General features: G+C 44.1%; 1 protein-coding gene across 1 annotated transcript in view; it reads left to right on the top strand.

Moving 5' to 3' along the window:
• SGCZ (sarcoglycan zeta) overlaps window positions 1–23,981 on the top strand; it is a 668,548-nt gene that overhangs the window by 629,251 nt on the left and 15,316 nt on the right. Inside the window, exon 6 of the mRNA XM_063135185.1 lies at window positions 22,689–22,761. Coding sequence (XP_062991255.1) covers window positions 22,689–22,761 — 73 coding nt within the window. The remainder of the gene's footprint in view (window positions 1–22,688; window positions 22,762–23,981) is intronic.

Genomic DNA, 23,981 nt, shown 5'->3' with positions numbered 1-23,981 from the left:
AGTCTGCCAGCAGGGCTTCCTCTCCTCCTGTGAAACTCAAACGGGCAACTCCTTGGCTGACTGCTCCAAAACAGAAGCAGGACAAGCAGCAGGCAGAGCCACTCTCTTCTGCAACTTGTGCCCGGCGTTCTCTTTTTGAGGGTGGGAATGGGAAAAGTGCCCGTTTGCAAGAGGCACGTGGCAGCAGTGCCATTAGAGGAGGAGGAGTATCCCCAACTCCTTCATTCTCCTTTCAGCCCACGAGCCCGCTGATGGACCTAGACGAGGTCCTCAGCACAGTGGAGGGGGGGGAGGAGGAGGAGGCGGTGGGCCTCCAGGATGTGGGGGCTGAGGAGGAGCAGCAGCAGGCCGAGGCTCTCTCCCCAGTCTCATCCCACACCCCTGTTTCTGTGGCAACACCAGAGAGCTCAGGCGGGCAATTGGTGGTGTCACCACAGAAACGAAAGACAAGCATCGTGTGGGACCACTTTGAGTTGGGAGCGGATCCCCGCTTTGCTGTCTGTCGCCACTGCAAACTCAGCCTAAGCAGGGGTTCATCGACAGGGCATTATGGAACCAGCAGCATGAAGATGCATCTTCATAGGCAGCACCAGGCGATCTTGCTGGGGAAAGAGGCGGGCAAGGCGACTGGTTCCAGGGGAAAGCCGAAGGCTGCTGCTGGCACTGCCACTCTAAGCTCTCCATCTCCCATCCCCACAAGGGTTAGGCAGGCAACCCTGCAGGACATGGGGTGGGGGAAGTATTGACCCACAAGATGGCGTTTTCCAATGCCCACCCAGGGTGCTACTGTGTTGGGGCATCTGCCGGGACTGACTCCTCCCCAATACTAGATCTATGACATGTCACTCTGCCTGCCCCTCTGCTAGCCTGTCCTCCTCGGTGACCGACTCGCTGGGATGGTTTGCGTTTGCAATGCGTGACTAACTGCAATGCTGGCTTAGAAACCAGCCATCACTTCCTTGTGCCCCCAGAAATGCCCGCAGCCTGCCTGCCTGCCTGCCCGCCTCCCCCGGGGTGCTGCTGTGGTGGGGCATCTGCCAGGACTGACTCCTCGCCTACTCTGCCTGCCTCTCTGCCCGCCTGGTGCCTGGTTTGCTCCCAATCGTCCTCCTCTGTGCCCCTCAAGGCGTAACTGCTGGCTTAGAAAGAAACAACCAGCCATCTTTGCCTCACTTTGCGCCCACTTATGGGTTGGTTTGCTATGCGTTAGTGCTCAAGCCATCCTTGCGGCACTACAATGCATGCTGCCTGCCTGCTTTCCATTGATGGTGCTATATAAATAAATAATAATAATAATAATAATTCTCCCCTTCCCGCCTTGCAGCGATGGTGTATGTGTCTTGCTTTGACTAAGGGGAGAAGTCCTTCCTGCGCTCACTTAGACTTTATCAAATTCAATAATCCCTTTTTCAAATGTGCCAGAAGATTTAGGGTTATCTCGTGGCATGTTGGGATTGCCTTGGAACTGGCCCCATTGAGCTGTCTGCAATTGCAACTTTAAATCCCTGACATACTGGAGTGTTCAAATTTCAAAAGTTCCCCTAACATCAGGGGATGATGGGATTGCCTTGAAACTTGGTGTCCATGGGGACACATGGGTAAGCTGTCATGGGACCAAAGGATAGGTTTCTAACGTGCAAATTGACGTAGTTGTAGAATGGGACTTGATTTGGGGTGAGTTAAAAAGTTTAAGCCGCGCCAAAAATCAGGGGATGATGGGATTTGCTTGCAACTTGGCGTGCATGTGGACACATGGATAAGCTCTCCTGGTGCCGAGTTTGAGGTTTCTAACATGCAAATTGACGGAGCTATCCCAAGGGGTGTGAATGGGGTGCCCGATTTTCATAAATTCCCCAAAAATCAGGGGATGATGGGATTGCCTTGAAACTTGGCGTGCATGTGGACACGTGGATAAGCTATCATGGTGCTGAGTTTGAGGTTTCTAACGTGCAAATTGACGTAGTTGTAGAATGGGACAATTTGGGGTGAGTTAAGCCATGCCAAAAATCAGGGGATGATGGGATTTGCTTGCAACTTGGCGTGCATGTGGACACATGGATAAGCTCTCCTGGTGCCGAGTTTGAGGTTTCTAACATGCAAATTGACGGAGCTATCCCAAGGGGTGTGAATGGGGTGCCCGATTTTCATAAATTCCCCAAAAATCAGGGGATGATGGGATTGCCTTGAAACTTGGCGTGCATGTGGACACGTGGATAAGCTATCATGGTGCTGAGTTTGAGGTTTCTAACGTGCAAATTGACGGAGCTATCTAAAGGGGTGTGAATTAGGGTTATGGGAGGTGCGTTAGAGGGTAGAGCCGCGCCAAAAATCAGGGGATGATGGGATTTGCTTGCAACTTGGCGTGCATGTGGACACATGGATAAGCTGCCCTGGTGCCGAGTTTGAGGTTTGTAACATGCAAATTGACGGAGCTATCCCAAGGGGTGTGAATGGGGTGCCCGATTTTCAAAAATTCGCCAAAAATCAGGGGATGATGGGATTGCCTTGAAACTTGGCGTGTGTGTGTATACGCCCATGAGGTGTCATGGTGCCAAACGTGAGGTTTCTAACTTCAACGGAAAAAAAGTTGTTTACTTTTTTAGCTTTCAATGCAAGCCTATGGGGGGGCAAAAACGGAGCTCCGGATCCGATCCGGAGCTCCGGGCGGAGCGGAGCGGAAGTGGGCGGAGCGGGGGCGGGGCGGAGCGACCCGCTCCGAAAAATGGCGGATCTGCAAGTGAAGCGGAGCGGGGGGTCCGTGCACACCCCTATTGATTAGTATAAATATTTGGGTGTTTGCTTCCATGAAGCTGCTAATTTGGCCAGTTGCTTCCTGCAGCCATCCAAGTCTTTAAACCCAGAATTGTATTCCAGATCCTTTTTGAAGGATCTGGTTTCCATGCTCAAAAAATTCAGTTGAAGGTGTTCAGTTCCACTTTCTCAGATCTATGTTTGGTGTGCCGAGGTGTGTTGCTGGTATTACTCTTAATCTGGAAGCCAGCCTTAATTCCTTACACTGTTCGGCTTGGATATAACCCATTCATTTTTGGATTCACTGCTGTCTCTTGCTTACCCCCAACTCTTTTGCATTCCAGTTGATGACAGACTCTTACAAGTCTGCTGAGAAGAAGGAAGTGGTGCAGAAAGTTGTTTTAACTGGGCTGTCTCCTTTTTAATTGTTATCTGTGAATTGGAAGAAAGCTAAATTTATTGTTAAACCCTCTAAACTTCTAGATGGTCGATATACATTCTAATTAATAACTGGCATTGCCCTTACAACAATGGAGAGGTAGAGTCTGTTGTGCATGTCTTCTTTATTTGCAGTTTTTATCAAGGCGCTAGAGAAACTTTGATTCACCCCATTATGCAATCCCTTCCTGCATAATCCTTAAATTTCTCATTGATTGTTTTACTTGAGGGTTCTGACATCTCAATTACTGAGCAAGTTGCTAAATTATTTAACATAGCTATCCCGATCAGATCCTCCATGACTGTTTCATGAATATGTTCTTAAATGTCTGTGTACTTTATTTTTCAATACTATATATAGGTATTCTGTGGTTGGTAGACTGTAAATAAGAAACTAAGCCTATGATATGCTGGTCTGAGTCCATTTAGTGCTCCCAAAGTAAGAAACAGCACCTTTAATAGCGTTTTGTTTTGTTTTTTATTAGACATAAGAGATGGCATGAAGAGAAACATCCTTGATAGTTGCTTCCAACAAACTCTGATCAATGGGGTTGCCAATCAACCAGAACACACACACACACACACCGGCCTATTATTTGATCTGTGGGCCAGTTGCCAGAATGTTTTGTGTAAAAGCCAAAATGTTTCCTTCCCAACAGAAATAGCAGGAGGGGAGTTTCATTGTCAGCAAGGCACAGGGTAAACAGTTTAAAAAAGAACCTCTGTCTAATCTTAGTAAGGCCTCCCTGGCTGTTGCTGTTAAACGAGAAACACACAGTGCCAAACTATGGATTTAATATAACATGTTGTGAAAAGTTGCTTCCAGAAACAGCAAACATTAATACAAAGAAGGATTGGCTACAAACGTTTCACTGGAAATGCTTGTTATCTAACCAAGGCAATATGTACAGTACATGAAAAAGTGCACATGGTGCACTTTAAAGGTGGGGAATATTTTTCGGGAAGGAGGCAGATGTCTTCCCATCCAGCCCTTCATGGGCCAGATGATGTCAGGGGCGTAGCTATGCTCCTGATGTATGTCTGTCCCCAGATGAAGTGCCAAGTGGAGCGCCAGCTGGCCCTTCAACCAGGGGCAGGCTTTGTTTTCCCTGCTTGGGAAAGTTTGCATGGCTTGGTTTGGGCTGCTTCATCTGTGCTGCATTTTTCTCAATGGGGAAAGGCACAGCATGGGTGAGGCCTTATGGGACAGTGTGTGACATGCAACTTGGCAGCTCCTCTGCCACCCTTATTGTTATTTCCCATTTGTGATTGGAGATAACAGCTGAGATTTCCCTGTGCCTCGTTCACCCAAGAAGCCCACTGTGGAATCCTGACTGCTTTCTCTGATCATAGAGCAGCACAGAGTACATGCTGTCCTTCAGATTCCTCCAGGTATTCTTCTTTCCAGCTCTTGGAAGAATCCAAGGAGTTCTCTGCACCACATGGGGGACATCTGCAGACCAGATTAGGCCAGAGATTCTTCAGTCCTGTTGTAGCTGGACAACCATTTAACTGTAGTTATTCTGTTGCCAAGAGAAGTAACTTCAGCCTTGGCTAACCACTATTCAGTCATGAATGTTGTACAAATGATGAAGTTTAAAATTTGAACATCTTCTTGACTGTAGAAGTTCAATGCTAAGTGTTGACAATTGCAAGAGTACTCCTTCTGACCTTAATGGTATTAGCATTGTATTTTCCAAGATATCATTTAGAAAATTGCTCTCTTCCTCTCTCTTTCTCTTCAAAGATTCTCTGTGGTTATCTTTCAATTAGGTTATTATGAGGATTTTTTTTTCTGTGCTCAAAGGCAAAAAAGGGTTTTCAGGTTCAAAAACTTGTGTCCTTTAAAAACAAGTCAGTCAGTCTTATTTAAAACCTAAGTCATAAAAGAAAGGGAATAAATATTTCAAAGAATGGTCTCTAGGGAATGAAAGGGAGGAATAAATTTTAACTTTTGTTTATCCAGTGTCCCTGAATATCTGGGCTCTCAAGATTATTTACGAAGACACCATACCACAGAGAAACATTGATTATGGGGAACCCAGCTGTCAGAAGTTAGAGAATTTTATGTAATGTGTGTATCTATATTTATAAATAGACAGACAGATAGATGGTAATTAGATACATACATAGATTATACAGATGACAGCTAGATGAATGGAAGACTGGTAGACTGACATAGAGTTGGTTATGGTTCTTGGAACTGCTGCTCTGGTCTAACAGCAAAATCAGCCTTGCCATGAATTGACTGTGCAGGTAATACAGAAGTTCATCAGATGAGCTTTTTATCGTACGCTCGCTACTGCCCACTTACAGATGTGCGTGTGTCCTTTAGACGATGTCATCCACCTTCCACATGCCTCCCTCTCGCTTTTCTGTAGCAAAATAGACCCCTTTTAATCTGACTTTTTTTTTAATGGAATGTGCCATGATCTCCTGCTGTGTGCAGGAAAAGAGGCGCAATAAAAACAGCCCCTGAATGGGCCCTGTGGTCTTTGTTTGCTTCCTATTTTACCTCCAAGAAGAATGAGGAAGTAATGAAGGACAAAAGCGGGGGCGGAGAAGCAACCGTAAGGAAACACAATTTCCCCCTATGTGATGACACTGATAGTGCTAAGGTAATATTTAATTCACATATACCTTATGGTTACTTGATTCATTCATTCCCCTTGATAAATAACGGATTCTAATTTTGAATCTTTACTTCGAATGGAATCTAAGTACACAAACAAGAGCCATATTTTCTCACCTTCTGCTCTACCTAAAATTGATGGACTTTACAACGTAGAAGGGGGTATTTGTAATTGGGCAGTAGTTGTCATAAACCAGAATGAATTCTCAAAACTCATTCTCAAAACTGAATTTGAAATCCTGGACATTCTACTTGAGTTCCATGTCATTCAGACCCTGGATTAGAAGATGTTAGCAATTAAAGAATTTGTTTTAACAAATTTGATGTTTTTGCAACACTTAACACTTAGGTTTAGCTATACTTTCAGTTTTGCGAGGAAATTTAATGAATTAAATGGAAACTAGTGCAGGCATTCATGTGTAGTAGTACAGAGAGAATTGAGAGGCTCTCCACCTTTACTTTATAATCGCCATACAATATAAATGTGTATAGGAGGATATAAACATACTAGATTTGCTTTTAAGGTTGCATAAATGTGCAGGTAATTGGAAGTAATATACAAAGCATTGCTATAACAGTTAAAAGGAGATGATAAAGTAGAAATACTGTTTGAGGCTATAAAAAGAAAATATGACAGAATTATGAGGAAATGAGGAATATGTGTGAATTACAAATTAGGCTAGAAGAATATAAATAAACCATTTAGAACAAGCTCTGTGATATAGAGAAAATAAATTATGATTTGATATATGTTTCTATGAGAGGAGGTGGTATATATTTGCTTTCAGTGGCTGACTCAGCATTCATTGTTGATGGGTGAAATCTTTCTTGCACTTACCTTGCTCTATAACCAGTTCATAATTGAAGCTTGATATCTTTTAATGGATAGACGAAAAGTGGGAGGAAGAACAATAATATATGCCTGAGTGATTCAATCAGCTAAATTAGAGGTGGCATTTGTAATCACCACATTCCTGATCGTAAATGCAATCAAAATCCCCAGTAAAGTCTGGATAGACAATGGCCACTTTTGGACATTTATATCTGGGCTTAATAAGTCAAGATCCAAATGAGCTTTTGGCCTTTGTATCTCCCTTCATGCAAGCTAGCAAAGAAACCAGGAAGTCTTCCAATGATTACAGTTTCCTGATTCATCTGAACTAGGAAACTATGGATAATGGGTTCAAAATAAGCCAAGGTCTTAAATCATAGTTTGAAGTTGGCTTCATATCCTTGCTTATTAACCATAGCCTTCATAGTTAATGGGAGACTTCCTGGCTTACTTGCTCACTCATGTGAAGAGAGGAGCTGCATGCATGGCCAAGAAGCTCATTCATATCATTAGATATGATCATCTGGGCATGGCCATTCAGTAGCTGTGTTGGAAACAGGTGGAGTCCTAAAAACCCTAGTGAATACGACGGTCAAAAGCTTCTGAAGACACTTACACAAGTGGCCAGCGATTTCTTTTCCTACATCAACTCTTTTCTGGCATATACATGCAACATGTATAACATCAGATCAATCTATGGGGTTTGATTAAGAAATGGAAATGGTGGTTCAGGGATGGGGCCGCAGGTGACAACCCTCTCCCTCCCTGAAGCACATCTCCCAAGCCCTGCCCCTGAAGGTTAGCAGGGATAGGAATCCCTGCTGTTACCTCTGCTCAGTAATTAGGGTGGGGATTCCTCTTAGGCCTCAGCTAGACCTAAGGCTTATCCCGGGATTGTCCCGGGGTCATCCCTGTTCATGTAAATGACACACAGGGGATCCTGGGAGTAGGCAGGGATGACCCTGGGACGACCCCGGGATAAACCTTAGGTCTAGCTAAGGCCAGAGTGTGCTGCTTGTTCTCCCATTGGGTGGAGAGTGGCAGACAAGGGAATCCCAAACAAAGCTACTGGGGATTCCCATCTCCAGAAGTTTCACCTGCACCGCAGCCCACTTAATGGAGGAAGGCGTGGAGCAGGCAAAACTGCCCTGACTGAGGCGCCAGCTGGATATTTGACAACAACAGTCTGACCAGGACAGGGGTAATGATTTGTTTGATAACCCCCACCCAGACCTCCAAGAAGACTGTGGGGGTGTTTGTCTGGCCTCTTCTCCCCAAAACAATTTCCCACCCCTCCCCTAGTTTGATTGTCTTTGTCTGAGGACTTTTTCCAGTGAGAAATTGAGAAAGTTGGTGTGGAAACACATGACAATTCTCATTTCAAATCTGTCACTGACAACACTTGCAGTTTTGCACCAGCAGTTTCCTTACCATAACTACTCTGAATAGCAGCAAAGAAATACATAAATATAAACTATTGAGAAATAATGCCTTAACCTACAGGAGTATTGTGAATGCATAATTGGGTACTGCATAATTTTGAGAAGGGGGTTCATTTCAAATAGTCTTTGGAGACTTTTAGCAGAAGACACTCATGAATGTTTGAAATAAAAGAATAAAATAATTATGAAGGATTTTTGGAATACAAAATTATTATAAAATGTTAATTTCGTACATAACAAAATTATTTCACTTCAGGGCAGCCAGTAGGAAACAAGAAGAAGCTTTCTGTTGAATTCTGGGAAATTCACAAGATTTTTGAGAGATAGTGAATGTGAGAAGCTGTTTGGAGTCACCAGAGCAAGGTGAACACAGGCACTGAAAAAAATCATTAAATGTTGTACTGTGGATCATGAGGTTGAGATAATATTGTGCACAGAATCTACAATTTATATGGAGCTACAGGGGAAACGGCAGTAAGCTGATATTCTTTATGTGAACCTTTCTGGATTAAAGTTATATCTGAGACATTGATTCTCGATGGCCCAATCCTATTAGTCACTGTGCCTGAAAAGAACTGGGCAGGATCTGCACTACTGCTTTTAAACAGTTTATAACAGTAGTGACAACTGTTGGGGCCCAGGACACACTCCTTATGCAGTCTTCAAAACGTTTTCAAAGTGTCATATCCTGCTTGGTGTAGATCTGCCCCTGGTCAGCATGGAGCACAGTGACTGCTGTGCCAAGGCAGTGTCAAAACCCATAACGTAATGTTACACAGCAGCAAGACAAGCCAGAATCTTACAGTGGTCCAAAAATGTGGCTGAGTGTCCATAAGTGTAGCAGGCAGCCAAACCTGGTCAGACACAAGGAGAGGAAAAAAGAGCTAGGACTGACTCACCTGCACTTCTTATAAAAGGGGGTTTGGACGTTAAGAAAGTTTGGCGTAGGACCCATTTACATTTCTCTGCAGGCATTTTTTCACTTGTGCCATGCTGTCTACCATCTAGAGGTAGGATTGTGCAAAGTTTTGATATCATACTTCTCTTTCTTCTCGTTTACTGCACCAGACAGTGGCCTTCTCTCCCATAGGGCTGGCTCAGATGTAATTCTAATTACAAGAATGAGGGTTCCTCAGCTTGGGGCTTCCACGCTTCCCCCTCCTCCTCCAACATGGCTGTAAGAAGGACTTTGGAAGCATTTGCTTCTGTTTTCTATTAATCACACTTGCCATCATGTTGTCCCAAACCAGACAGTCTGTGGTTAAACTTAAAAATGGTTAATTCAAATAAGCCAACTTCAAACCATAGTTTATAAAAACTGGTGTGTTTCATCTAACCCTAGTTAACCCCATTTAAGGTTCAGATGAGAGACTCTGGGGATTAATCTAAAACAGAGGTAACATCTTCTGGTCTCCTCCTGGCCCTTCTGGTAGACAGGGAAGGAGAATTGAGCCTGAAGTTCACTGAGGCATATTCTCGAAATGCTAAACCATGATTTAGTATTACATCCTAAAAAAATCCCTTAATGTCATCCCTGTATAATGGAGAGCGCCGCAAATAGGGGGGGAAAACCCATTAGAACACATGTGTAAAAAACACTGTGTCATTTATATGCGGGTAGTAAGCCACTATAATGCTATTGCAACAGGTATGCAGCATAGTAAGGCCAACTTGTCCTATCTTGCAGCTGCACCATCAAATTAATGAGTGCGATTGAGTTCATAAAGATAGTGCTGTAATGGATATGGCTATTTGGAAAAAGAGCTTTTGACAACCATGATTAATTTTGGTTTGTTTGTTTTTATTGTAGAGCCAAACCTTGATTCAATAACGCTCTTTTTGTAATTACTACATGACAGAAATATGTAGTATATGATCTTTCAAAAGTCTCCAGTGACACTCAGGCAATGTACCAGATGAGGATGAAGATTATAGGTTTTTGGGCAGTAATCAGGTGGTGATTTGACTCTGATTTCAAGGGAGCCAGACTTTCTTCTGCTGCTTTTATGCTAACTTAGCTTAATTTTATTTTGGATATTCTATAATATTTTAAGCTTTTTGCAGCTCATTAATTTTGTGGTGTATGCTAAATGTTGTATGTCTGTTTGCTGTGTGCCAAATAGTATCTGCTTTCTGTAAAATATTACATATGTATTATTATTATTATTATTATTATTATTATTATTATTATGTATTGCTTTGCACCACAAAAAGCAGTCTCAAATCAACTTATACACACAATATGAAATATGAGTAATATAAGCCGGGGGGACTGAAAATCAATATCATGATAATCGGGGCGGGGGGAAGCAGCCATTTATGCAACATTACAGGTGTAAATGGTGCATTTATGCCTGTAATGTTGCATAAATGGCTGCTTTACGGCTGCCATTTGCATAAGTTTTGATTTACAGAAAAACACAAGTCATCATTTTTACACAAAATGGCATCTTGCTGAAGGGATAGACGGCTGCTGGCCACTCATGGATAGGTCCAGTAAGGGCTGGGGGCTTGCAAGCGGTTCCGGGAGGGGAGTGAGTGGGTCCAGAGGGGAGTGAGTAGGGGCAGCAGCTTGCCAAGTGCCTGCAGAAATCAGACAGAGGTGTGTCCATAAATAACCACGCAGAAAGTGAGGTGCTAGCTAGACACACTTGGCCATCTTACATAGAAATCCACTACTGCTTTGTCTCGTGCCTTTAGTTTAAAAGGTACGAAGCAAATCTCTAGATTTCGACCTAAAACTCTGTTGAAACATTCAAAAAAATGGGCCCAGACTTAGTCATACTTAGAGAAGACCCATTGATGTTAGCATAGGTGCCTCTATTTTCTAAAGGAAGCTGTGAAGTAGCCATTATACAGCAGGCAAAATGTCACGTATGCGAGAATGTCTCCTTGGATGTCTCCTTGTATCTGTCTTGTCTAATGAAAACATAGCCTCGGCTCCAGTGCTCCTGTGTCAAAGTTAGCTTACTGTAACTTACTGTAGAACAAAGGGGATTGTTTAGCAAAATTAGCTATGCTCCAGTGTTATGTTCTGATTGGTTTATGCTGCTACTGGGCCCTGCCCCTTGCAGGCTCAAATACTGTGCTGAATTCCCAATGTCTCTGTCTGATTGCTCCCTTTGAAGAGACCAGACCTTGATTACTAATCAATAAAGCGCTTTTGAACCCTCTGTCGCTGAAAAGTGTGGAGTCGTGCTTAGGGGCTGTTTGGATTTCATCCCTGGGTGAAGAACATTGATCTAACATTGAAATCCATGGGTCAAGTTAAATGGGTCAATGCTTAGATGCAGTGGTGGACCGGATGTGGGCTAATAAGCTGGCTGTAAGTGGTTCCCAGGTCCCATAATTAGGGAGTTGACTTGTTCTGGATGTGGTTGCGCTATCACTAAAAGAATGAGTATACACTTTGGGAGGGGGGTGCTCCTAGATTCATTATTTTCATTTGATGCCCATGTGACTTCCATGGCACGGGGCACCTTTTACCAGCTTTAGCTGGTATGTCAACTCTACCTGTTCCTGGGCAAAGATAGCATTAACACTACAATCCATGCATTGGTAACCTCAAAGCTGGACTATTGTATGTGGAGCTGCCCATGAGACTGGTTGGGATGATGCAGCCAGGGTAAGATGCTGCAGGGAGGCTGTTGGATGAAGTGCTTGGCCATGGACACAAAACACCTGGGCTGAAAGAGCTGCCAGGTTTCCTGGTTGCTACCATGCCAGGTTCAAGATATTATTATTGACACATAAATTCCTAAACAGCTTAGGACCAGGTTACCTGACAGGTTGTCTCCCCCTATATAGACCCATTAGACCACTATGATCTTCAAGGGAGGCTTGAAGATCATGCAGTGTCCCATTTGGCAGCAACAAAGCAATGGGCCTTCTCTGTGGTGCCCCCTCCCTTTGGCATGATCTCCCCTCTGTGCTGTGTTAGGCACTGTGTTAGGCACTGACCATCGTGTGTTTTCAATGATACTTGTTTATCCTACTTTTCCAAACTATTAGCTTGTCTAAACGTTGCGTACTTTTGTTATGATGTATCGTTTCATAATTTGCTGGAAACTGCTTCGGGATTTTTTTATTTTTAATGGAAAGTGGTTAGTGATGTCGTGGGTGCCCAACTGGGTCCAGGACTCCTGCAAGCTCCACCGCGCCCATTCCTTTAGACCCAGCTCACTGAGCCATGGCACGTTCATGGGCACATTCTTTGAGTGGGTTGCAGCTCAGCCACCGCCCAGCAGCTGCCTGCCCTTGTCTGGAGCCTCCATTGTGTGCAACAATGGCAGCTCTGGAAATTGTGCATTTCTCCAGTTGTGTAAATGGTGGCCATAAAGGCCCCATTTACACAAGATTAAAGGCCTTGAACACTCTGATTAAAGGCATGAATGCAAATTCTGAAGCTGCCACTGATGCACACAATGGGGGCGCTGGATGGGGGCGGGCAGCCCCATCGCTTCATTGGGTGCTCGCCAGGCTGTGAAGCTTGCTCGCTGCCATGAGTGTGGGCAGGCAGCAGCAGCAGCGTGGAGGGTGCCCTACGGATCCAGAAACAGGTGACTCCATCCATCCCTAGAATATCCTTGAACAAATAAATAAATTTAATCCTTTTGATTTAAATGAGTCTAGTCTAAGCATCACTAAGTCTGGATCCAAACCACAGTGAATATTTCATGACATCAGTGATGTTTCTTGAAGTATTGACATTGGAAGTGGCTCACTATTGTGTTCTTTTCTGTTGCTACAGTGATATATTTCAGTGCATGGCAGGTGCTATTGTAGTAAATGGCACCTAGACTGCAGTAAACATCCCTTCTGTTTAATTAAAAAAGGCTGCAAGCGCCCCCTCCACCTATTCCTGTGGTTGTGCTGGATTTCCAGTCCCTGGGGGTAATTGCTTTACAATACACCTGCTTCCCCAGTATCACTAAATTAAGAGCCTTGCTTTGCATCTCTGCTAAAACAGAGAAGGGAATATCAGCAGCCAAGTCCCTGTTCTATATTTACCTCCTTTGCACTCTTAGCTACAAATTTCCACTCTGAACCATGGTTAAGAACGTTTCTCAATAAGTAATTTTCCTTTTCTTTCTTTCTTTTTTGCATTGTGGCAATGACAGGTGTGATTTTCCTTTCTACATCTGTTATTCAGCTCCCTGATACAGAGAAAAGGTAGCATGCTTTGGAGAGAGAGAGAGAGAGGCTGGAAAGCCATTATGCAGGTATTAATCTAGAGAACTAATGGTAATATCAAAATAGAACCTTCCTAATAACTTTCATAAAAATCTGATTAGGGCTTTAATCTCTTCCATCATTACAAATGAAGCATTATTCATCATTTGTAATAGTAAATAATAAAATCATCTACATTACTATTATTTTTCATTCCCACATGGAAAGAAGCCATAAAAATTGCAGGATTTGGTGCCTGTTATAAAGTGATCAGGTATTAATGTTAAGCAGCATACTACACAGACTGGATGCTTTTTAGTGAAAAACAACAGCCTGCTGCCCTCTAGATGTTTCAGACTACAACTCCCAGCATCCCTGACTATTGGCCATGTTGACTGGGGCAGATGGGAGTTGAAGGCCAAAACTTGTGAAGGTTGGGGAAGGCTGCACTACAGACTGCAAATGTCCACAGACAAAGACTGTGATGCTTGTCACATGATTTTCAGAACGACCTCATGGATCACATAATAGTGGTTTCTAGGTGGTAGCTGAAATGTGTAGACCAGCCCATAATATATCAGCCAGGCTCACCCTACCATTAGGCTGGGTGACCTCACATGGCAGGTTTGGGATACTGGTAAAGGGCTGCAAATTCTTTAATTTATTACTATATTTATTTTTATTACAGTGGAGGGCACTGTTTGCCTCAGACACCAAAATGTCTTAAGCTGTCTGTCACAAATGAAAATGGTGTATAAATGAGCAGAGAAAAGTGAAAGAGAGGGTGGAAAGGACAAGGTACTTTGAAGACTGGTGGACTTTTAATATGGCATAAAGAACTTTACACCTCTGACCCTCATCTTATCCTTTCTATCAAAACTATTGTGATATATTCCAGCAGTGCCATCTGTGGTGCTTCAGTTTGAGGGATTAAACAGAAAGGAGGAACAGCTGAACCTGGGAGTGTTTGGGGAGTGGGCCCATCACAGGAACAGGCAGAAGTTAGCCAAAGGCCCTTGCAGCTGACAACAATTCCCAATCACCTCACTCCCCATAAAAGACTTGCCAGAAGGCAGAAGCAATGCTGGAAGCAACCATTGTTCTGGGTGTCATTGCTTGTATACCAGTTACTTGATCTTGACTGGACTTGGACTATGCTTTCCTGATTCCAGTATTGTTGACCAGGCTTTGGACAGATACTTTGGCTTTTGACCACAGGCTATTTGTTGACTTTTCCCTCCAGCTTATTGAGTTTAATGCTAGTGATTTATGAGACCATCAAATCCACCTTCAGTATTACCAATTATCTAGAACCTCCATGTGGCTATGTCAATGACCATGTCGGTGATGGTGTCAGATGCTGTCTCCAGTAGTGGTATCAACCTTTGGACCAATGAAATGCCAGTTTGAAAAGTACTTTGGCCTCTGCTTTTTCCTTCCTCATTGATTCCTTCTGAGATTTTTTAAATTGGTTTTTAATTTATTTTAAAAAAAAACTATCTGTGGACTTTGAAATGCAATCCTGTCAGCCTCCACTGCTTCATTACTCTTCAATGAGTGGTTGAAGCTTTATAATTTACCAACGTGGCTTCTGTGACCTATGGGTGGCTCTCGGTGCACCATACCTGAATCATTATTAACAATTTGCTGTGATTAAGGATTGTTAATAGGTATAATTATACTTTTCAGATGTTTTTTAATTCCTGACAATTAGAAATATCAGCAGCCATGGTCAATGGGCCTAGCTGAACATGTCCTTATCTTCCCCTGGGGTGATTCACACATTTCTTACTGCAATTACTGAATTTTACAGCAAATATAGATAATAGCATTTTTTAAAAAAAATGTTAATAAGCAATATTTATTTCAGTTTCTGTATTCAAATGGATATTGCTGAGAGAAGAGAAATCGAACTCTGTGTGTTCTGCTATTGGTGTGAACTCCAATATCCTTATTTTCAGTAAAAACTGCTCAACCTTCTTGGCATTATTTTTAATTCTGTACTCCAGTTTGGAACCTTCCAGATGTTTTGGACTTCAACTCCTATCAGCTCCAGTCAGCATGGCCAATGATCAGGAATACTGGGATTTGTAGTCCAAAACATCTGGAGGGCACCAGGTTAGTGAAGGCTGCAGTACTCAATTGGATACAGCCATAAGTGTCATTATGATATACAATATTGCAATGCAGTAAGGGTTTTTTATGGCAGCTGTGTGAAGCTTTGGGAGCAACTGGGCAGCCTGCTCTGATGGCACAGAAGGCACTGGGCAGGCAAAACAACCCTAGGCCAATCTGAGTGAGTTGCTCTTCAGTCACAGAAGAGGAGGACAGCCTAAAGCTAGAAAACTCTGGGAGTCTGAAAGTAGGTGGGGAAGTAAGCAGGAAAGGAGGAAGGAACATGAGGGGGGGGGGAGAGAGAGAGAGAAGGAGGCTGTAGGCAGAGGAAAGTGGGTGAAATGAAGGACAAATGAATGAGACAGGGAATGTGGGCGAAGAGAGGGGGCAAAGAAAATGAAGATGGGGTAGAAAGGGGTAAGGAAAGGTGAGCAACCAGAGAGTTAGGCCTTAGCTAGACCTACCTGAAAGTCCGGGGGAGAGGAGGGGAGACCTCTCGTTGTGATTAACGCCCCCTTTTACACGTAAGGTATGACAACCTCAGGAAGAGAGGCGTCATGCCCGCCTTTTTAATTTATTTTTTAAAGGGGATGGAGCGCACGAATGCCCGTGCGCAAAGGTAAGTTTTTAAAAAAATTTAACTACTTTCCCCGCTACCCCCCACCCACCGTACCCCAGATGGGCGCAGCACTCCTGAGGAGCGTTGTGCCCTGTGCGTGGCTCCCAACTATGTGTGAGTAATCGCGCAGAGCCAGGTAAACCCGCGGAAACGGGCCACATGCTCCGCAGTCTCGGGCCCAAAGGAGAGGACTGTATCCCAGGGCAAGGGAGGGATGATCCCTCCCTGGTCCCGGAATCCCCTGTGCATCATGTGGACGCACAGGGACGATCCCGGGGTTCACACTGGGATATAGCCTGGTCTAGCTAAGGCCTTAGTGTATAGAATAATTTAACACAAGATTTGATGTCCATTACATGGCCTTCAAAGGGGATTAGGCACCTCCCTGGATGGTAAGGCTAGCAATAGTTGCTATTACTTGTAGAAGTAATAGTGCTACTTCTAGGTGGTATGCTCCTAATACAGTTGTTGGAGAACTCATGTCCTGCTTGTGATCTTCCCATAGTTATCTGCTTAACCACTGTAGAAAACAGGACTGGACTAGATGGCCCTTTGGTCTTATCTAGCAGGGCACGTCTTGTGTTCTTATTAGGGGTGTGCACGGACCCCCCGCTCCGCTTCACTTGCAGATCCGCCATTTTTCGGATCGGGCCGCTCCGCCCCGCCCCCGCTCCGCCCACTTCCGCTCCGCTCCGCCCGGAGCTCCGGATCCGGATCCGGAGCTCCGTTTCCCCCCCCCCCCCATAGGCTTGCATTGAAAGCTAAAAAATTATACAACTTTTTTTCTGTTCAAGTTAGAAACCTCATGTTTGGCACCATGACACCTCATGGGGATATACACATGCATGCCAAGTTTCAAAGCAATCCCATCATCCCCTGATTTTTGGCGAATTTTTGAAAATCGGGCACCCCACACACAACATCCCTGCGAGGTGGGCAGGGGAGGAGGGAGGGAAGGCAGGCAGGCATGCAGCTGGCATTTCTGGGGGCATAAGGAAGTGAGCCAAGGATAAGCCAGTAATGCATATAAAATGGAATAAATCAATCAATAAACAAAGGAGGGGTGGAATTAAAAGAAGCAGTGTTGCTCAATAAACAGCAAGAAGAATTTTTTTAAAAAGGCTATATCTGTCTTTTACCAGCAATAGGGGGACGTGCCCGGGGGAGGGGGAAGTAGCTGCCAGTTCAAGACAATGACAGCCACCAACAGCTCTGAGAAGAAGTAAAACGCTCACTTCAACTCATAACAGGCATTGCTCTACCACTGAAAAGTGACCATTCACTTCAACTCATGATAGGCATTGCTCCACCGTTTTACTCTCTTTGGAAGGCTCTATGGCCTTCCAGTGCAGGAGAGAGTGGGGGCACGTCCACGATGAGATGCCCTAGGGGAGCTCATCCCCTTGCACCACATCGATTCAGTTGTTCACCAAGGTTAGGGTGGGGAGCAGTGCTGTGTTTCTATCTCTTATTCTTGGCTTAGTATATGATTTCAGGTTGTGTTTGTGCATTTGGTGGGGCTACTGTGTTAAAAAACACGGGGAAAAGCCCGTTCAGATGAAGAAAGAGAAGTTTCCCAGAATCCCAAGTTACCTGTTTTGCCTATGCCCTCCTCCAACTTTGGGATCATCATGACCGGGAGCTGACTCTGCCCCTCAGCCCTTTGAAAAAGGTATTTTTCCCGCCGATTTTTTAAAAACTTCTAGCCCGCGACCCGTACGATGCAGAAAGTTGAGAGTGGTCTCAAAATGACCCCCATCCACGACTCTCTGTGCACAAGAATTTTCAGAATGATAGCTTAAACCCCCCCCCCCCAGTTATCCCCGATTCTTTCCCTCAATGCAATCCTATGGGCGAAAAGCCGAAAACGCAGTTTGAGCCGTGCGGTTGACCCGATTTTCACAAAAACATTGCACGTGAACCACAGCACGCAGAAAGTTGAGAGTAGTCTCAAAATGACCCCCACCCACGACTCTCTGTGCACAAGAATTTTCAGAACGATAGCTTAAACCCCCCCCCCCAGTTATCCCCGATTCTTTCCCTCAATGCAATCCTATGGGCGAAAAGCCGAAACGCAGTTTGAGCCGCGCGGTTGACCCGATTTTCAAAAAAATATAGCACGCGACACGGACAACGCAGAGAGGTGAGAGTGGTCTCAAAATGACCCCCATCCACGACTCTCTGAGCACAAGAATTTCCAGAGCGATAGCTTCAAAAACAACGTAGTTATGCGCGATTATTTGCCGCAATGCAATCCTATGGCGAAATGTTTTCAAGATGGCGACCGGAGCGCTCCGCCTGAACTCGGAGCTCCGAAAAATGGTCGCTTCTCTTCGCCTTGCTTCTAGGGGGTCCACGGTCCGCTCCTACTCCGCCTCTGGGTAAGGCGGAGCAGGCCAATCCGCTACTGCTTCTACGCTCCTAATCGGAGCGGAGCACATCCCTAGTTCTTATGGCCTAGAAAAGAGGAGTAGAGGCAGAAGTAACCAAGGGGATTGAAGCTGGATGGCACTCCCCCCACCACCACCATATGTGGTCACAAATGGGCTCTAGCAGTGGCAGGCCTCCAGTCTGGGTATAGTATTAAACAAAACTCTTTACAGATAGGAGCACAAGTGTGGATTGGAGTTATGCCCCTTTTACCAAGTAAGATTGAAACTAAATGCCACTGGGTTCACAAATTTCACATTAAGATAGTTACTCAATGGAGCACATTGTCTTTCGTTCTGATGCAACAGCCTGCAAATGTGTGACCCACCAAAACTATAGGTGGATATAACGGATCCACCTATAGCTCCTGCATTGCTACAATCATGCTCAACTGACCAGTGGTTGTTGAAGGCATACACTACTGAGATTCCTGCAAGCCCACATTTGGGGAGAGATGATCCAGGTATGCCCAGGAATAAAATCTGTGCCATTCGCTATTTTTTCACCCTTTGCAACTTCTGACAGCAAAGCAACAATGTACGCAAACTATCCCATGCTGTTTGGTCTCTTCATTGAAATGAACAGTGCATACAACATTAAGGGCCCTGCTAGACCTAAGTGAGAATCCGGGAGAGAGGAGGGGAGACCTCGTGTTATGAATAACGCAAGATCTCGCTCTTATTCAGACGCCAGACGCGACAAGCTCTGGAGGAGAGCCGTCGTGGCCGCCATTTATATATATTTTTAAAGCGGCAGGAGGCAGGAAAGGTAAGTAGGGGTTGTTGGGGGTTTTTTTCATTCTCCTTCACCCACCTGCAATGTCCGATCCCCCCCCCCGGTTCCCCCCGGCCCTGTTCTTCTTCCCCTGCCCACCCCCGCCTGCAATTCCCCCCGATGTCCCCTGGGCTGCGATTCCCCCCGATCTCCCCAGCCTCTGTTTCCCTCGCCCCCATGTCCCCACCGTAGCCCTGATGGCTGCAGTGCTCCTCCGCCGCTTTCCCCAGCTACTCAGGAGTAAATCTCCCACCGCACTGCGGCTCATCCGCCGCTTTTCCCAGCTACTCGGGAGTAAATTCCCTCCGGGAAAAACGGCGGACCTGGCTACATGCCCTCAGTCCTGGCCTCAGCCCATCCTGAGGCCGGGACCGTGGGAAGAACCACGCTACAAGCGTTTCCCATTAGTGCGGTGCCAGGGAGGCTCGAGGCCTGGCTAAGGCCAGGATCCCCTGTGCGTCATCTGGACGCACAGGGACGTGCACGGGCCTTGCACCACGCTAACCCCTGGTCTAGCAAGGCCTTCTGTTTGGTTTCATTGACTATGACCTGAAGTTATAATTGAATTAGAGCTGAATTTTTGTGTATAATTGCACAGTTTAGCCTTTGTTTGCCACTGTGTGTGCTGCCCATTTTCTTTTGAAAGCAAGATGATACATGGAAAATCCCCCACTTCACTGTTTACATAACAAGTACCCGCTTGTTACATTCATTCTCTAGATGCATGGCTAACATCATCTATCATCAAGCTTTCGGCTCTATAATTTGTAATTTATGCTTCCAGTGATATTAATGAAACCACATTCATTGTCATTTTCCAAAGGCTGGATCTCAGTAACTGGTAAATTGAGCAGAAATAAGTAGTTTACACTGGTCAGTCTCTGAGAGTACTACATTTTCAGTTTCCATAGTTTCAAGGGAGTGCAATTTGAGAATGCATGACTAGCTGTAGCTTGTACTGAATTAGGATGGATATGATGTACGCTGAGCTCTATGTCAGAGAAATATCTTTTAAGCCCTTGCCATTTATAACACTTCAATGTGTCCTGGGGATTTCTTGCCTTATTTAAATTATACATCTTTGAAGATTTTGCACACTCTGTCTGCTTTAATCTCTAATTTCTTTATGGATGATCCCTCCATCTGTAGGACCAACGCTGTTTAAGAGAGTACATGGCCTACCCTCTACTTAACGTATCATTGTCCAGTGTTGAAAGCAGAGAGCGTGAGCTTAAAGCACTTCCGTGATTGTTAGTTATATAGCTCCTGTGTACCAAACTTCTGTGTCCTGCATATCTCATTTTGTCACCAAAAAAAGATTGTTTTATTGTTAAATTTTCTTTGACCAGTTTCTTTGAATCCTGGCCTACTGAGGGTGTCTTCGCATATTACACATTAGCAGAGCAGGGGAAGGACACATGAGTTCAAAAGGAGAACACAGAAGATGTGTGTGCTGTTCCTCACTTCTAGAGCATGTGTAAACCGTTATAAACTGCCCAGAGAGCTTCGGCTGTGGGGCGGTATATAAATGTAATAAAATAAATAAATAAATAAAATAAACCACACTGCAGAGGAGATAGATGTGCAGGCCATGCCTGAAAGGTTACAAGAGCTGGATTCAATGGCTTCCAATTAGGCATACATAGGATTGCATCTGAAGTGCTATTTATTTAGTAACAGGAAAGTTGAGATTAGTTTGCCCCATCTGCCCTGAGTTTGCACCCAATGGGCATCCAACTAAAAACAGTTGTGAATAAGCTGAAGGCACAATAGCAGCTTTGAATTAACTTGAAAATTGTCTGAGCCACCTTCTGACAAAATTAGAAAATTCATATATATATATATATATATATATATATATATATATATATATGCCAGTCTCTATTTCCAGAAACCCTCCATAGCAGCTGCCCCACTCTTCCCTCCCCTTCACTTATATTGCAAGAAGTAGTTCTACCATGGGCTTGGTTCATAGCATCATTTCACTCGCATCTTCAGGATGACAGAAAAGGAAGGAGGAAAGGAAGAAGAAAGCCCTGTACGCCCACCACTTACAAGCAAAGTGAAGACATGGAGAAATGAATTTTGTGGGCCAGAGAACTAGTTTAGAGGGCTTTTGACAATGGTGAGGGATGGTGGCAGAGATGGTGGGAAGCCGAGAATTCTTGCCCAGTTTGCATTTTGATCCATGCTAGACAAATTTGGGGGCTTCCAATCTCATCTTTCATTCAAGGTGACCTTGTACAAGCCCTTGAAGTTTATGTCCAGCCCTGTCTCAAGAGGTCTAGTAATGGCAGGTCTAGTAATGACTAAGCTGCAGTCATTTTTAACTAGCAGAATCTAGCCACCAGTCACGTTCAGACAAGTCCTGATTTTTAAGGATCGGGAATAAGCAGCTCTAAGCCTCATGCTCACATGTTCCTTCCTCCCCTGCCCCCTCCCTCTGCACATGAAGGAAAATCTAGAGGTTTGTTCTTCACCAGTTTGATCTCGGTTTGGCAGCTTGTGACAAGCATAGTTTGCTGTATTTGGACAAAAGGCAAATGATAGTTTGCCGCAAAGCTGGAAACGAAGCTTCACATCTCCTTCCCCTCGTACATGGGAAAGGGAGGAGGAAGTGTGTGACTCCAAGGTTCACCACAGCTTGATCCCAATCCTTGAACCATGGATGGGGGATTATCTGAATTGAGTGGTTGTGTTTTAAGTGTGTTCTAGAGCTCTTTAAATGATCATTTCTAAAAAGTAGAGTTGGAATCTTAAGAGGTGAGTTTTCACAGTCATCACATTAATGTTTTGTCATTAATTCTTTTATCAGAAGAATGAGGCAGTTTTTTTATTTATTTCTGAATAATGCACTATTCCACTTGTACACTTTACAGATAAGACAACTGTTTAAGATAAAACACCTTGAATTGTTCATTTTGTCTTAACGTATTTAATAAGATACTAGAGAACTAAACATATTCCAGGACAATTAGAGTGGCTGAATAGCATCTGAAATATTAAGATCATGAAAAAATCCACATATGATATTCATATTCATTGAGGTTGGGGGGGACATAACTTGCCATTATTGGAAATTTGATAGTCCTGTATCTTGTGGGTACAGGATTTCTGATGGACAGAAGCCAGAAGGACTTGTCTGTTTCACGTCAGTAAAGAAAGCAGCTAAACATAAGCACATTATTTTTGGCATGGTTGTTCTGCCTCTGTTGAAATTAGCAAGGCAGTGGCATGTGGACATTAATTTTGTGCACACACAGGCACAGATAGATCTTTATTTGTAGTGCAGTCAATCTAATGGGTTCATGCATCACATTTTTTTAAAACATGAAATATTTCTAAAGCAAGTTTAATTTGAATGAAATTCACCAGCATTAACTTGCAGAAGCAGTAGGCAAATTAATTCAGTGCAATACTTTTGAAAGGTGATCTTGGCATTAAATATAACTGTCCTGTATCATATTTGTGCATTTATTTTAGGCACAGAAGGGGCTGTATTTGAACACTCTGTGGAGACACCCCATATCAGAGCAGAACCTTCTCAAGACCTCAAGTAAGTGTCTTAAGAGTGCTATTTTCAATATTATTTTTGCATTATTTTGAATAGGCAAGCTAATGCTTTAATTTATAAAATAGGTTATATTGTTCATTAACACAATTGAATCTTATCTGCACTTCTCACACAAACACAAAATCCAAGTACTTAGCCTGCAAATCAAATAACCAATGGCATAAATGTAAACTTTCTTATAAAAGCATTTCTCTGTTGATATGTATTTTTTTATCTTGCATCAAAGTTGTCTAAAAAGCTCTAAAGGCTCAGGACTGATATATTGCCATCTTGATTTGGAAGTAGATTCAAAGTTGGGTTTATAGAGCACTTGCTATCCCTGACTGAGGTCTTGTTCTTATTATGAGCTATTTCTGGATGTACAAGCTAAAAATGTCAGCAGAAGGTTAGACTTGCTGAGGTTTGTCCTTGAAAACTGAACTTGCCTTTTCCTTTTCTTCTTGAACCACATCCATTGCTCATTTTCTTGTGAATCTGCATTTCCAAAGTGATCCAAAGGCCACAAACCCCAGGTGCTGATCCTACTTTGGGCATAGGGTTTGGCACCTTGGATAGCTCCATTAGAGTTCTGGTTAGTTCTGACTGAAACCCAAAGGGGATTCACAGCCCCATCAAGATCAGAGTCACCAGCTTCCACTGTTTACATGTTGGCAGCCAGTTTTGCCAACCAACCAGCCTTTGAAAAGAAAAACAAAAAGGAGAAGAGCATTCTCATTTCTTAAAAAAACAAAAAGAAAAAAGCAGGGCAGAAGCAGGGCAGGGACTGAGGGCATGTCTACACCATGCATATATCCCAGGGTCATCTCTAGGTTGTCCCTGTGCTTCCAAATGATGCACAGGAGATCCTGGGGTCAACTGGGGATGACCACAGATTTTCCCTGGGAGAACTGAAACTGGGGATGTCCCAGTGTTTCCGTGGTCCAGGGACAACCCCAAGGACCGCAGCTGGTGTGGTGTGGCCTCCTGGGTCCTCAAATGCGTGGGGTGGCTCCATGCCCATTGGGATAGGGGGAAAGCAATTTCGCCATCCCTGGCAGGGTGGGTGGGCGTTGAGTTTGGCAGGGGGGTATTTCCTTACTTTTTCACCATGTGTGGCTCCTCTTCAAAAAAAAAAGAAGCACCCAATACATCCCTCTTTCCTTCCAGGACATCACACAGCTGTATGATGTCCTGGAGGATCACAGAAGCAGGGAAGTCCGTGA

Source organism: Elgaria multicarinata, chromosome 10 (assembly GCF_023053635.1).
Source record: "Elgaria multicarinata webbii isolate HBS135686 ecotype San Diego chromosome 10, rElgMul1.1.pri, whole genome shotgun sequence".
In the NCBI taxonomy this organism is placed as follows: Eukaryota; Metazoa; Chordata; class Lepidosauria; order Squamata; family Anguidae; genus Elgaria; species Elgaria multicarinata.
The sequence above is the reverse complement of the archived record's forward strand: the minus strand, read 5'-3'. Positions and strand labels throughout refer to the sequence as shown.